Genomic DNA, 15543 nt, shown 5'->3' with positions numbered 1-15543 from the left:
AGAACATAAAAATCAGTAAAGAATGACTCAAAAAATAATGAGGGGGGAAAATTAGTGTACGAGAGAAAGCTAGCTCAAAACATAACATCAGTTGGCAAGCATTCATGTAAATATTCAGAAATAAAAGGTTTAACAAAATAAAAATAACATTCAAAGTGAATCTGGAGCATTGGTAATGGAAGATAGAAAGATGGCATTGATCTTCACTACAGAGGATACAAGGAATATTCCAAATGTAGCCAAAACGCAGGAAATGGAATGGTGGAGGAACTCAGAAAAACTGCAATCAGACGAGATGTAGTACTAAATAAATTATTTGATCTTGGTAGATCTTTTCAGTCTATATATAAATTAAAATATCCTCATGATTGTATCCATGCCTTTCATACAGTAACCTCCCATTACTTCTACCTTCATGCTCCATACTTCTATGTGGTTATTGTTAGGGGCCCTGTGCATCAATTCCATAAGTGACCACTTTATCATTTCATATTTCTCCCCAGACTGTTTTAACATCCAGGTTTCCTGAACTGATGTCAATCCTCTCTATTATGCTAATACCATTGTTAAGTAAGATATCTCTCCACTTTTTCCTCTCTTCATCTCTTCCACAAATGTCCTGTACTCTTCAACATTTTGGTCTCAGTCCATTCCATCCATTTCTCCAAAATGGCTACCAGATTGTATTTATCTATTTCTAGTTGTGCTCTCAATTCATCTGAATGCTGTGTTCATTCAGATACCAAGTCTTTAGTTTTACCCTTTTATTCCTTTTGAAACCTCCAGCCTTACCTGTTCATTTACTCTTAAATTTGTACTCACTATCTCTTCCTGTCTTGTTCTGATTACCATTTCCTATATTGACAATTTCAGCTATGTCTCTACTCTTTGATGTACCACATCTTCCCAAATTGATCCCTTGCTTCCACTATTTAGTTTAAAATACTCTCTACTTTCCTTAGTTAGGTTTGCAAGAACACAAGTCCCAGCATGGTTCAGGCAGAGACAATTCCAATAGTACAGATCCCACTTTGCCCAGGACTGATACTAATGACTTACAAACCAGAACCCAGTTTCCTCACACCAGTCTTTTGGCCAGGCATTTATCAATCTAATCTGATTTTCCCTGTGAAATTTTCATGTAGCTCAGATAATAATCCAAAGGTTATGACCTTTGAGGTTCTGCTCATTGATTTGATGCCTACCCCCTTCATACCAACTGTCTTCTTTGTCCTGTCAATGTCATTAGTGCCTGCATGGACCATGAAGGCTGGATTCTCTCCTACCATTCTAAGCTCCTCTCCAGCCCACTGCAGGTGTTCTGAAACTTGGCACTAAGCAGGGAGCACAGCCCTCAGGACTTACACTCTTTTCTGCAGATGTGAATGCCAATCCCTCTGACAGCACTGTCCCCTAATATGACTATATTCATCTTTGTCTTCCCAACTTGAATGACTTCCTCCATAGTCAGTTAGCACACCCATCCTGCAACTCTTATATAAACATGCTAAAAGAACAATTGAAAAGGCTGATAATCCTACACTCCTGACTTCCTAGCAGTCACAATCACCATCACTTTTGATCCAGAGATGCCGGTGTTGGACTGGGGTGGACAAGGTCAAAAATCACACAACACCAGATAATAGTCCAACAGGTTTATTTGAAAACACCAGCTTTTGGAGTCTCACTCCTTCTTCAGGTGTTAGTGAGAGAGGTGGCATCAGACACAGAATTTATAAGCAATATGTCAAAGGGTCATAGAGATGATGCGAATATATTGAACAAACCTAAGATGGTTGTTAAATCATTAATCAGTTAGGAAGGAGATGCAGGTTTCCATTGATTCATATGCGAATTTCTTCCGAGTCACTGTCCCGAGACAACTAAAGGTTTTATCAGTAAACCAGAGGTGACATCTCAGGTCGGACAATGCATTTTAGATATGAGGTCTTGTTTATAATCTGTCTGTGTTTTAACATGGAATCAGACTGGTTTTATTTCCAAAATAGGATTTTATAAAATGTCACATTGACTACCTACAATTTTGGTGCTTTTTGAATAAAAGAGAACGTATCTGCAATTACAAATCTGCAAATGCCATTGTTAAGTAAGATATCTCTCCACTTTTTCCTCTCTTCATCTCTTCCATAAATGTCCTGTATCCTTCAATATTTTGGTATATATCCTATATCCTTTTTCTAAGTGCTTTGCTTTCCTATGACAGTTGCAAAAGTAACTGGCTGTACTTTCCTGCTTTCTGCCTGTCACCCTTTTTTTGAATGAATGACATATGTTCACTATTTCCTAATTTAAAAGAATCTTCCCAAATATATGGATTTTTAGAACTGCAACACTCATCTCACTTGCAAATTCTTTTAAGACTATAGGATGAAATCTGTCAAGATCCAGGGACTTGTCAGTCCACAGTGCCAACAATTTACTCAGTACCACTTCTCTGATGTTTTTATTTTTGAATGCTTCCTTTCTTTCCTTTCCTGAATTATTGCTATTTATGCACTGTTAACTTGTATCCTCTAGAAAGAAGACCGATGCAAAATACCTATTCAATTCATCTGCCATCTCCCTACTTTCTGTTATTAATTCCCCAAAATCAGGCTCTATAGGGCCAACACTCGCTTTATCAACATTTTAAAAAAAACATATTAGTTATGCCAATGTATATGTAAACTGCAGCAAACATATTTTCTACAATAAATCACAATTCATTGCTAAATAAAAAACAATATTTTCTCTTAGTTGGTTGTGTCATTGATTACATCTAGTATACAGCACAAGTATGCCTTCCAGGCTATAATAAAACACTTTTTGAAATGGAACTTTTGCCATCTCTATTTATAATGTGATCACACGAAATAACATTCTTGTAGTGACTAATGTTTTTTAACCAACTTTCACTGTTAATCTGCATTCGCGTAGCAAGTGAGAAACAATTTGCAATGGAAGTTCTCACTTTTATTTCATGTAAAGTAGCATGATAGTCTTTAAATCAATCACACGCTGATTTCAAAAAATTTGGAGTTCCATGAAAACAAAACAGCACGGTGGCACAGTGGTGAGCAGTGCTGCACCATAGCACCAGGGACCTGGGTTTGATTTCAGTCTTGGGTGACTGTTTGTGTGGAGTTTGCACATTCTCCCTGTGTCTGCGTGGGTTTCCTCCAGGTGCTCTGGTTTCCTCCCATAGTCCAAAGGTGTGTAAGTCAGGTGGATTGGCCATGCTAAATTGCCCTTCATGTCCAGGGATGTGCAGGCTGGGTGGGTTAGCCAACGGGAAATGCAGGGTTGAGTGGGATGGCCTTTGGAGGATCGGTGTGCATGTAATGGGCTGAATGGCCTGCTTCCACACTATAGGGGTTCTATGATGAAGGCAACTAAAAGCAAGTTATTAATATTAACAAATATATTGTTCCTTATTTGATTTTCAACTTAAATTAGTATCTCTACCACAGGTTCAATAGAGTCCCATTCAGTCACCAGTACTTACTGATCAGCTCATGGAATCTTGACAAATATATTTACTCCCTTAGCTCCAGAATAAAATAAATCTCCTTTCATCAGTCCTCTTGTTATTTACAGTCTTTTAATATCGCAAACAGGTTGTAGAAAATTAAACGTTACACAAAGCATGCTCAATAAACCAAGCACTGCACTTCAATGATTGATTTCAACATTGATATTATTTCTTTCTCAGCATTCTCCATTTTACTCAAAAATATCTCATTTATATTCAGTTTTATGGTGATGTAACCATTTTTTGTTTCAGGTGTAGATCTTTGCCTCCAACTTACTATAAATAAATATTCCCATTATGTGACTGAAACTACTCCGACCTAAACAGTTGGAACTAAACAGTTGTAACAGTAGAAAACATTACATTCCATAATGCAGAAAAATCTTACTATTTTTTGCTTTTCTGATCTTCTACTTGCTTGTTGATACATAGTTTACCGAAATATTTCACATGGTATTCATTGCCCAGCTGTCCGTTTAAAGCATCTTTTGTGGTTCTCTCCTCCTGTGATCTGTTCAGAAAGGCTGCTCCTTCATATCTATTTTCTTATTTAAAGGCACCAATGCATGGACAAAAACAAGCCAGGCTGGTACCAGAAGCAATACCAATAAAAATCTTTGAAAACCAACTAAATATCTCCCCCTATAGGTTAAAAAAAAACTGTTGTCTCTCCATTGTTTTGAAAGGGATGGTATCAACAAAAATGAAAGCATGTCAATGAAGAATTCATAAATGAAGAAACTTTCAAAATCAGACAGTCATTAAGTAAACATCTTGAATATCTATGCAAAAATATTTCCTACATGGAATCTGATAGATTTTATGATGGCCAAACTCGTTATACTATCAATAGTATACTAAATTTAATTAGTGTGAGAGCCTTCGCAACTCATGAGGCATTTTGGAAAAATGAAGAGTTGAACCAGTAATTACTAGCACCTGCACAAAGAGACCACTTGTCTATAAACAATTTACAATTCTTGATGACACTTCTAACTTCATGCATGGCAGAAGTATGATTATGTGGATAAATGTGAGGATATTCACTTTGGTAGCCAGAATAGGAATGCAGATTATTGTCTGAATGGTGACAGATTGGAAAAAGGAGAGGTGCAATGAGATTGGGTGCTCTTGCACACCAGATGCAGGAAGTAAGCAGACAGGTGCAGCAGGCAGTGAAGAATGCAAAAGGTATGTTTGCCTTCATAGCAACAGAATTTGAATACAGGAGCAGAGATATCTTGCTGCAATTATGAAGGGCCTTGGTGAGAGCGCACCCAGAAAATTGTGTGCAGTTCTGGTCTCCTTATCTAAGGAATGATGTTCTGGTTATGGAAGGAGTACAACATAAGTTTACATCCCATCCTGGGATGGCAGGACTGATGTATAAAGACAGATTGGATCAGTTAGGACTATATTGACTGGAGTTTAGAAGAATAAGGGATTTCTCATAGAAACATATAGAATTCTAACAGGTGTAGACAGGGTAAATATGGGATGGATGTTCTCGATAACTGGGGACTCCAGAACTAGCAGTCACAGTTTAAAGATGTGGGGTAGGCCACTTAGGACTGAGATGAGGACAAATTGCCTCACCAAAGAGTAGTGAGCATAAGGAATTTGCAGCCACAGTTGAGGCCAAGACATTGAATATTTCTTAGGGCGAAGGGGATCAAAGGGTATGAGTGGCAACAGGATACTGAGTTGGATGATCACCCATGATCATACTGAATAGCAAAGCAGGTTTGAAGGGCTGAATGGCCTACTCCTACACCTATTTTCTATGTTTCTATGTTTTCTTGCAGCCTGCCTCTTGCAAGGATTCAATATCAGACATAAATACTGTAATCCATTTTGTGATTACCAGCTCCCCGACCAGTGTTCCTTCTAATTTGCTTACCACTTTGCAGGTTTCCAAGACCAGTGCATGTCAGCACTTTCTGGAACCAGAAGTCAATGCCAGACACCAATTGCCACATGCAGAACACTGGAGCTGCTGCATGCATACACAACCATGTAGCTTTGAGGGAATATTCCTCCACTTCCTCCCATCTTGTTTGTGCGTTATTGGCTTTGCTCTCAGCAGAACTGACCTACTTCCTCCTATCAAACTACCACTAACAGCTATTTTACATCTCCATCACTTCTTTACCACTATTAGCTCTCCTTTTCTTTTTTGCTCTGGGCACCCTCACCACCTGTTCCACTTGCTCCTCTTTTGCCTTTGTCAACACCATCAAAAACATAATTTTCGAATCCCTTCAGTTTCACTGTGTCATTGAACTCAAAATGTGAAATTGGTTTCTCTCTCCACAGATGTAGAGTCATGGAGATGTACAGCATGGAAATGGACCTTTCCGACCAGCTCGTCCATGCCAAGCAGATATCCTAAATTAATCTAATTCTATTTGCCAGCATTTGGCCCCTATCCCTTTAAATCCTTCTCATCATGTAACCACCCAGATGCCTTTTCAAATTGTAATTGTACCAGCCTCCACTTCCTCTGGCAGTTCATTCCATAAATGCACCACCCTCTGCATGAAAATGTTGCCCCTTAAGTCCCTTTTCAATCTTTCCACTCTCACCTTAAACCTATGCTCCTCTAGTTTTAGACTCCCTTACCCTGGGGAAAAGACCTTGGCTATTCACCCTATCCATGCCCTTCATGATTTTATAAAACATGTTGAATTTCTACAGCATTTTCTGTTATTATTTCAGATTTCCAGCATCCTCAAAAAATTGCTTTTATACAATTTGAAAGTGATTATTTGCTATATTAGGTTCCATTCCAATAGGGAACTGTCTGATTGAAAACTGACCACCTTAATTTCATGGTACATGAAACTGTGCTTCAAAATCTACAAAGAATATTTATCTGTGAGTGCTTGAAATATTTGAGAACTTGTATTTTCATAACATATTCTAAAATACTTTATAACTAGTGGGTTACTGTTTGAAGAGTGGCTGAAGGGAAGGGTTGGGGTAGCTAATTTGAAGTCTGTTGCCTATTGTAAATGAAATGGTAGCATCCTGAAACCTATGGCTCTGCAGCCACTACACTTTACTTCCAGTTTGTGGTGATGACATTTGCCTGTTTTAATTAGGATGCAAATTTTAACTTTATGCTTAAAATGGATGGCGCCTAAGAAGAAAGTTCTTGCCATTTGCCCAACAATGTAGTTGAGCTTTTCACCTGAAAATATCTTTGGCTTCATGGCTGTAACGATGAACAAGTTTGGAAGCATTCTGCATGGAACTGCCCACTGTGTGCCTAGAGTTAATTTCACTGCATTGAAACACTAAGATGGCTAGTTACGGTTTCAGAAAGCATTTCATGTTTAAAGCACGGGTGAACAGGTCTAAACCAAAGTGGTATTATAAATATTTTGAATAGTTTGTGTCTAATGCCAATTTGTCCAGAAACAAGGAGAAGTTAATTTGTATCATCCTCTTGTGAAATCCTTCCAATCAATGTTATTTTCAAGAACTTATGGGATATTCCACACAAAACCCATTCTATCTGTACACAACATGCCTTGCAGATAGCTTTAACTGATTGGCTATTTTTGATCAAGATTGTAGAATTAGGGCTAGTGAACTATTGCAGCAAGCTCTGATCTCCTTATAAACTAGAAATTTTAACCTTCTTTGGGATTCCTACTGGAAAATTATACTAGGGCAACAAATCTTGCAATGAACATCAAATATAGAAATGTTAAAATTTATCATAAGTTGCTCTGGTGTACCAAACGATTTTGTCTCATTTGATCACCCCAAATTACTTTCCTTTTTATCTTGCATTAATAGGAATTTGCTACTACAACAAGACAGATGATTTTAAGGTTTACCTATCTCCAAGCATTCATATGGTATTCAATAATGTTTCTGCACTATAAATATTCATTTCTCTTTAATGATTACTAAATGCAGAATATATACTGTAAGCATTTTTTCATGCAAGGATTTTTCTTTGAAATACAGTTGGACTGCAAAAATATCAAGGGTAACCTTGAAAGCCCATTACTCGGTGCAATAATGTGTATTAAATTTTAAGACCAGTACAGGGAGTGCTTACAGAAAACAAAGGCTGTCCAGTGAGTCCATTTCTTTCTATGGTTAATGGGTAGATCTTGAGGAAATTGACTGCCAGAGGTACCTTTACTAAGTGTATTTGTTCAATCATCTTTTTGTCTTCATTCCAATAAAATACCAGAAGGGCAAAAAAACGACATTCTAAATGCAAACATTCAGATGTTCTCTTCTCTGAAAGCTCCAGGAATGCTATTTGCTCTGGTTAGCTACAGTGATAGATAGGAGGGCAGGGGTTGGGGGATGTGGGATGTGGATAAACTGGAAGATAATTTCTCATTTAATCTCTTTTTATTTTCCAAAGGCTTGAAAAATATTACCGAGACTTTTAATTTCAAGCCACTGATATGCCAATTTCTGTCACATAGATTATAGATGGTGGCAGAGTTGGATGCTGAACCCAGAACTCATCTGCTCCGCCAATTCTATTTCTTTATTTTTTTCTTCCTCTTTTCCTCCCTTTTTGGTTTTTCTCTCCTCCTTTGTTTCCTCGGACACCCAGCCTGAGCCTCCGAAGCGGGGTCAGTGATTGGCGGCCCAAAGCTGGGGCGCCAGCGATCAGCAGCCTGGTGTGAAATGGGGTCAGTGGTCAAACCACTCGAAAGCCCCTGCACTGGTCTGCTGTGGAGAGCTCTAGGAGGGAGTCGGTGATGTGTGTCTTTTTAAATTTACTTCTTGTTTTTCTGACTTATGGATATACTGTGTATAACTGTGATGTAACTTCTTTTTCCTCATTTCTCTATTCTGTAAATAAGGTTTGTACATAGGTACTCTGTACCCAAGATGGTGTCACATGTTGGTGACATTGTTACACTGTAACTAATCTTGTATCTGAAAAAGCTGTACCTAGGTACCTTTGTACCTAAGATGGCACTGTAGGTGGTGATTTTTCACTGTAATCATTTGAATACATATGACAATAAAGCTAATTCATTCATTTACTAATTAATTCAGAAGTCCAAATAAAATGGTGAATTAATATAAAACCTTAGTAAGGCTGAGTGAACCATTGGCTCCACAACATGCTGTGAAGTATTAGGGGGTGCAAAGTATTTTCTCCAGAAAGCTGCTTTGAATGAGGAAACGGGAGTAGTGTGCAGGTCCTCTAGTCATTTCTCCATGCCCTGTAGTTCTGCATTTTTCACTTCAGTTGTTCACAAGATGCTAACATGTTCAACTTCATTGAGCAGTAGACTATGGAAAAAAAATACATGAAGTAAGAACAAAAGAAATACTGTAAAGACTCAGCAGGTAAAGCAGCATCTGTGGACAGGAGCAGAGGGCTGCATTTTCCAAGCTCCTGAATGACATGGACCATGGTGAATCAGTTGGGAAAGTTGTTGCCAACACATGCCTGGGCATGATACACTGCTTGAAAATTTGTGTATGATTACTGGAATCAGCACCTATGCAGTTAAATGGCTTTAACGCCAATATGAAAAATGACAGCAATCAAATAGGCACAACACTAACTAACATGAGAAAGTGGGGCCTGAGGCTTGGTGCGGTTGGGTGGAGACATGGATGGTTATGAGTGAGAGGGGGACTCTAATAGGTGGAAGGGAGTTCTATGAAGGTCAGGCAATAAGGTCTGTTCAGGGGCGAGCTGTGGTCCTCTTTCCCACCATCACTGCCCCTGCTGAACTCCATTTCAATATTGCACCTCTCTGCACACGTGCAGCTCCTTCACATATGATGTTATTGGAATTCTGCATGAAAACATCACCAGTGTGGAACTGTATGCAATTATGTTTCTCGACTGGTGCATTGGAGCATTTGCAAGCAATGCTGGGTGACAGCAGCGACTGGCATTGGGAAAATGTGGTGAGTTTGTAAAAAGAAATATTCTTGAGAAAAAAATGCAACCAAAACATGCAACTGTGTTTTGAATGGCTATAAAAAGACATGAAGGATGGTCACATGGGTATAGCAGCTATAAAAGATCAAATGGAATTGTTATATAGGAATAGGGTAGCAAATGAGTTAAAAAACATCATGGTAGCCTGGGTGAATGGAAATGAAGTGTCACAAGTGGGAGGTGTTACTATGCATATATGGAGTAGGGTGGCACAGGAGTATGAGGGGCTATCAGTGCAGTATGATGGTGCATGAGGAGTGTAATTGGGGAATGCAGGAAAGATGTTTTCTGGTTTTGCCTTTAACTTTACATTTTGCCCACAGTGCTGGATCCCTGAGGGATGCTTTGTGCCCATCCCACATCCAGAACTCCTTTTGTCCTTCTTGAAAATATTCAACATTTGGTTTCAACTGCTTCCTGTGGCAGAGAATTCCACAGGGGTAACATTCTCTGGGCGAAAAAAAATTCTCCTTATCTCAGTCCTAAAGGGTCTACCCCATATCCTTAGACTGAAACTCCTGGTTCAGGACTCCCCAGTAATTGGGAACATCCTTCCTGCAATTAGCCTGTCTAGTCCTGCTGGAATTGTATAAGTTTCTATGAGACTAACCCCTTATTCTTCTAAACTGGGAGTTGCTTAGTTCAGCCAGCTGGACAGCTGGTTTGCCAACAGCACAGATTCAGTTCCGTTACTGCTAAGGTTAGCATGAAGATCTCTCTTTCTCAATCTGGGGAATGTAGCCTGGGAAGGGGGAGGGGGCAGCTGTTTGAGGGTAAATCCAGACATTTTAAAGGGAATCTTTTAAAGGTGAGTTCAGGACCAGCATGTTCCAATGGAAATGAAGGATAACGATGGCCAGATTCAGCAACCTTGGATGACAAGAGAAATTGAGTGCTTCATCGAAAAGATAAAGGAAGCATACCTAAGGTTTAGGAAACTAAAGACAGACAGAGCACTTGAAGAATACAAAGATAGCAGGAAAGAACGGAAACAAGGAATATAGGAGGGCTAAAATGGACAGTGAAATGTCTTTGGCAAACAGGCTTAAAGAAAATCCCAAGGCATTTATACATATATGAGGAGCAAAAGGGTAGCTAAGGGAAAGAGTAAGTCCACTCAAGGACAAAGGAGGGAATATGGTTCAGAGGATGGACGTTCTGCAGTTTAGGGAAGCACATGTTGAAACAGAGCCGTGATGCTTAAAGTTTTAAGTGAAACGACAGTTGGAAGATTTCTTACTCAAGATTTTGCAATCAACATGATAATGCAGATCAAAACCTCAAAGAGGAATCTTAACAAAGGGATTTTAAAATTAAGTGAATGAACTTTACTGTAACAATAAACATATAAAAGTTAGGAAGTAGACAGAATGTGTTCCTCAAAATCTATTTAACCAAAAATTCAAAATGATCTTATCGTGCATTCACTGTTAGTTTAGGATGTTATATAGGTTGCCAAACGTTATAGATCTTTTACATATTCCTGGACTCATTTGTGATCCTCACCCCTGTTGTCTCTCATCACAATTATCTGTGTGAAATATTTTCAAGACAAAGCTATAACTCAGTTGGGAGCATTTTCTCTCCTCTACCTCAGAATGAGTTATGGTCACCATTGTAACGTTGGAAATACAGGAGACAATTTACACACAACAACCTCCTAAAACAATTCTGAGAATTTCCAGAGAATCCAGCAAATGAGCATAAAAATCAGGCCTAACACTTTAGTGCAATATTGAGAGGGAAGAAGGTACAATTAGAAGTGCTGTTTATAGTTGAAATGTCAAATCAAGGTACCTTCTGTCCTCTCAGGTAGATGCAGAATGTTTCATGTCAAATTTTCAAGGAAGAGGAGGAGTTTCCTGCAGCATATGGTGTAAGAACATAACCCCTGACCAGGGACAAAGACTCAGGAAGCAGACAGGATTCAGGCACATGGCAGACTTTTATTCAAGCAATAACCAGTCAGTGCAGGGAGAGGTCCAAAGATCTTCCCCAAATCTGGCTCCGATGTGAGAACTCAATCGTTTCCGTAATCTACAGCTCAGATCAGAAGAGAGATCAATGATGGACTCTGACTTTTTACAGTAAAAATCAGTATTTTTATACATTATATTACAATGATCACACACAACATATTTACTGCGCCCTCCCCATTTCTCTATACAACCAATTCTGTGAAAAACCTGATCAATGATGGACACTCCTATGGACAGCCCTAGGTTCCCTTAGTTTTCATAATGCCTATTAGTCACTGTAATCTCTAGGCTTTGGGGTCTTTCTGTGTTGCATTCCAAAGTTACTGGCTGTTCTCCATCGGTCATGTCCCTGACTTGCTTATCTCTAAGGACTGCTGGAATTCGATTGCTTATTGCATTCCACTTGCTACCTTTATCAAATTCTATCACATCTCTTATATAAAAAAAGTTAATCACAATATTAATTTCTATTACAAAGTTTTATAATTACTTTTGCTGTTAGCACTCTTTAGCTAATGAGACAAGATATGCCAGGCATCTCTTTAATATTTTCCCTTAGTGCTTAATTATAAAGTTTTGTAATTACATTGAAATCTACCTCTGATTACTTGAAGAATCTTTAACTAGTTACTACTTTTTAAATTGGAAATAATTTCAAGGAAACAGTTAATTTCTGCAAGATAATTTTCACTGCTGTTTTTATGGCTGAACAATACCCTTTCCTTAATGAGACTGGAATTAATTACTTGTAGTTTGGTGATCCTTCCAAGTTTTTCTCAATGAGCCACAATTCCATCATTTCATCTGTGTTTGTCACAAATCTTCAAACTGTTCATCCTTGAATATTTCCTTACCGAGACTGTCTCTGCATTCTTTGTAATTTGTTGTTTAGATAATGCTCCATTTTGCCTTGGAATAACCCCTTCTCAAAGGCCCTATTGTTTCACTTAAGTGTTGAAGCAGGCTTTTTAATTCTGGCCATTTTGTGTCTCTTAAAAATGTAGAGGCAGCTCCAACGTATGGCTACTTTTTAATCCTCAAAAAAAATAGATTCTCTGGAAATTCTCAGAATTGTTTTAGGAGTTTGTTGTGTGTAAAATGTCTCCTGCATTTCCAATGTTACAATGGTGACCATAACTCAAGAGTAATTTGGTTTGTGTAAGGCACTTTGGGATATCCGGTGGTTATGAAAGGTGCTACATAAATTCAATGCTCTTCTTCTATTCCAAAGCCTTTTGTGTATTCAAGCCACATTCCAGAAATTTTGTGATAGTAAGAACTGCCGATGCTGGAGTCAGAAATAACACAGTGTGGAGCTGGAGAAACACAGCAGGCCAGGCAGCATCAGAGGAGCAGGAAAGCTGATGTTTCGGGTCAGGATCTTTCTTCAGAAAAGGGTCTTTACTTCTGAAGAAGGGTCCCGACCCAAAACGTCAACTTTCCTGCTCCTCTGATGCTGTCTGTCCTACTGTGTTCCTCCAGCTCCACACTGTGTTATATCTTATTCCAGAAATTTTAGATTTTAACCCAAGGCAACATTTTAATGCAGCACTACCAGGGTTCTGCGTGTGCAGAGATATTGTCTATCACACGAATGATTTAACTGTTATTGTCTGTACTTTCACACGGATTGAAATGATCCAATTACATTATTTAGAGGAAAAGCATGGGAGTTCTGCCTGCTGAACTGTGAGCCAATATTTATCCTTCATCCAACACTTTATAAAAGGCTAATATAGTCAATGTCCCACCCATGGTCGTAGACAGGATTTGCTACAGAGTCTGGATATCTCCAATGCTGTTTAAAAAAAGGCAGACAGCTCTCAAATATGAGATTCCTGAGCCCATTCCTGCGCTGGTATTTTTCACTACTATGGGATAACAGTGCAGGTAGCAAGCCCATAACTTGACTCCTGACCTGGCTCCAATGAGGGAGTCAGCACCGTTCTGTTCCCATGCAACCCCTCCTGATGGAACTTTTGTTGATTTGGATTTTCTCCATGACTCGTAATTCATGTCACCTCAGAAGAGTTTTAAAGCTATCAATGAGTAGGCTTCATAACTTATTTCACTTGTAAAAACAACATCCCTGCTGAGCAAAAACAAAATAAAAAATAACACCATTGCTGGAGTTCTGAAACAAAAACATAAATTGCTGGAGCAACTGTGTCCAATTCTGAAGAAGGCTCACTGGACTCGAAACATTAGCTCTGTTTTCTGTCCACAGATGCTGCCAGACATGATGAGTTTTTCCAGCAATTTCTGTTTCTATCCCTCTGAGCTCATGTTTTTATTCAATCAGCTTAACAAGAACACACTATAAAGTGATTAAAAAGAAGTTGTTCTTTCTGCGATCTCTGTCATTGTAGTAATGTTTATTTGGCCATGATTAAGAGATGTAAAGTGATTGAAGCTTCTGTTAAGATACTTTTTTTGTGATTGACACTTTTATGTGATTGTACAAACAGTATTTGCTTTCAAAGAATATTTCTGGATGGGAACCTAACTATCTTTGCTACAACTAGGATGAAGTCCCAATAAAAACAGCGTTAGCCCTCTCACTAGTCTTTGTCAACATGTGTCTGTCATGTGATTGCCCAGAATTTGTTTCCAACACCGTCAGGCATGACTTTCCATCCCATACCCACCTCTATGGAGTTAAAATCTCATGATTAGGATCCTTTAAACCCAAGCTGGTTTTGACACGTCTGCCAAGGGGAATAATTTCTCCCTATCTGCTGTGTCTATTTTTCTCATGATTTTGAACAGCTCAGTCAAATCTTGTCTAATCTTCTGTAATGGGCAAAGCTTCAACTTCTCCAACCTAGCAACATAATTAAAGTTTCTTATCACTGCAACGGTAATTGTAAATCTTTCTTGCATTCTTTTAAATGCTTTCACATCCTTCTTGAAGTGTGGTTCCTACCACACAGTACTCCATTTGAAGCCAAATCACTGTTTTATAAAGTTTTATGACAGCTTACTCTCTTTCATACATTACACTACTATTTATAAACCTAGGATTGTATATGTCTCGACAATAACTTTTTCAACTTCAGCTTCTACATTCAGTGATTTAAACCCCCAGGCCCATTTGCTCTTACATCCCCTTTAGAAATATGCATTTGTTTCATATTGTTACCTTACCTCATTCTTCTCAGCAAAATTAATCACTTCATACTTCACTGCATTAAACTTCATCAACAAACCTGTCTGTCTCCATGTGAAATCTATCATTGCTCTCCTTGCAGTTCACAATATTTACAAGTTTTGTATCATCTAAATACTTTGAAATTGTGCTCTGCACAATAAAGGCAAAGTTATTTAAATACATGAAGAAAAGCAATTGACCAAACACTAACCTGTGGCAAAGCATACTATATCACAGGAAGAGGACATTCAGCCCATCAGCCTGTTGAATGAGAATCATCACTTCGCTCAAATCTTCTGCTTTGTCCCCATACACTTACACATTATTTTTATCCAAATAATCATCCATCTCTTGAAAGCCACAATTGAACATGCCTTCATCACATTTCCAGGCAGTGCATTCCGTTCGTGGCAAGGCCAGCATTTGTGGCCCATCTCTAAACTGAGATACTTGATAGGCCATTTCAAGGGGCACTCAGGAGACAACCTGTGAGCCTGGAGTCACATGTAGGCCAGACGGAATAAGGAAGACAGATTTCCGTCCCTAATGTGTGTTCATTAACCAGATAGTTTTTACAACAACCTATGAGAGCTATTTGATCATTATTATTTGTTTTTAGAATTCCAGAATTATTGAATTCAAATTTCATCATCTGCCATGGTGAGACTCAAACCCATGGCCCCAGAACTACCACTGCTTCCTCAAAAAATGATTATGTTGACATCATTTGTCTATTATTTGCAGGACTGAGACTGGATGGAAGAAACAGACTTAATTCTCTCAAATGATTCAACAGAAAAGAATTGAGACGAGTTAGGAGCTTGAGAGCTTTGGTTTGCAACTGTAGAGTATTTGCAATAGATATGCATTTAATTTTTAATATAAAATCACATTGATCCACTTGTGAAGTGATGAATGTGTTAAACTAGATAGG

General features: G+C 38.5%; 1 protein-coding gene across 2 annotated transcripts in view; it reads right to left on the bottom strand.

The window, feature by feature from the left end:
- Positions 1-4048, bottom strand: part of LOC109922841 (trafficking protein particle complex subunit 3-like) — a 39660-nt gene extending 35612 nt beyond the window's left edge. For both annotated transcript variants that reach the window (XM_048597264.1, XM_048597265.1), the window contains exon 1: positions 3921-4048. In XM_048597264.1, the coding sequence (XP_048453221.1) occupies positions 3921-3962 (42 nt within the window). In that variant the 5' untranslated portion in view covers positions 3963-4048. The remainder of the gene's footprint in view (positions 1-3920) is intronic.
- Between the last annotated feature and the right edge of the window lie 11495 nt (positions 4049-15543).

This window comes from Rhincodon typus, chromosome 5, assembly GCF_021869965.1.
Source record: "Rhincodon typus isolate 14 chromosome 5, sRhiTyp1.1, whole genome shotgun sequence".
Taxonomy (NCBI): Eukaryota; Metazoa; Chordata; class Chondrichthyes; order Orectolobiformes; family Rhincodontidae; genus Rhincodon; species Rhincodon typus.
The sequence above is the reverse complement of the archived record's forward strand: the minus strand, read 5'-3'. Positions and strand labels throughout refer to the sequence as shown.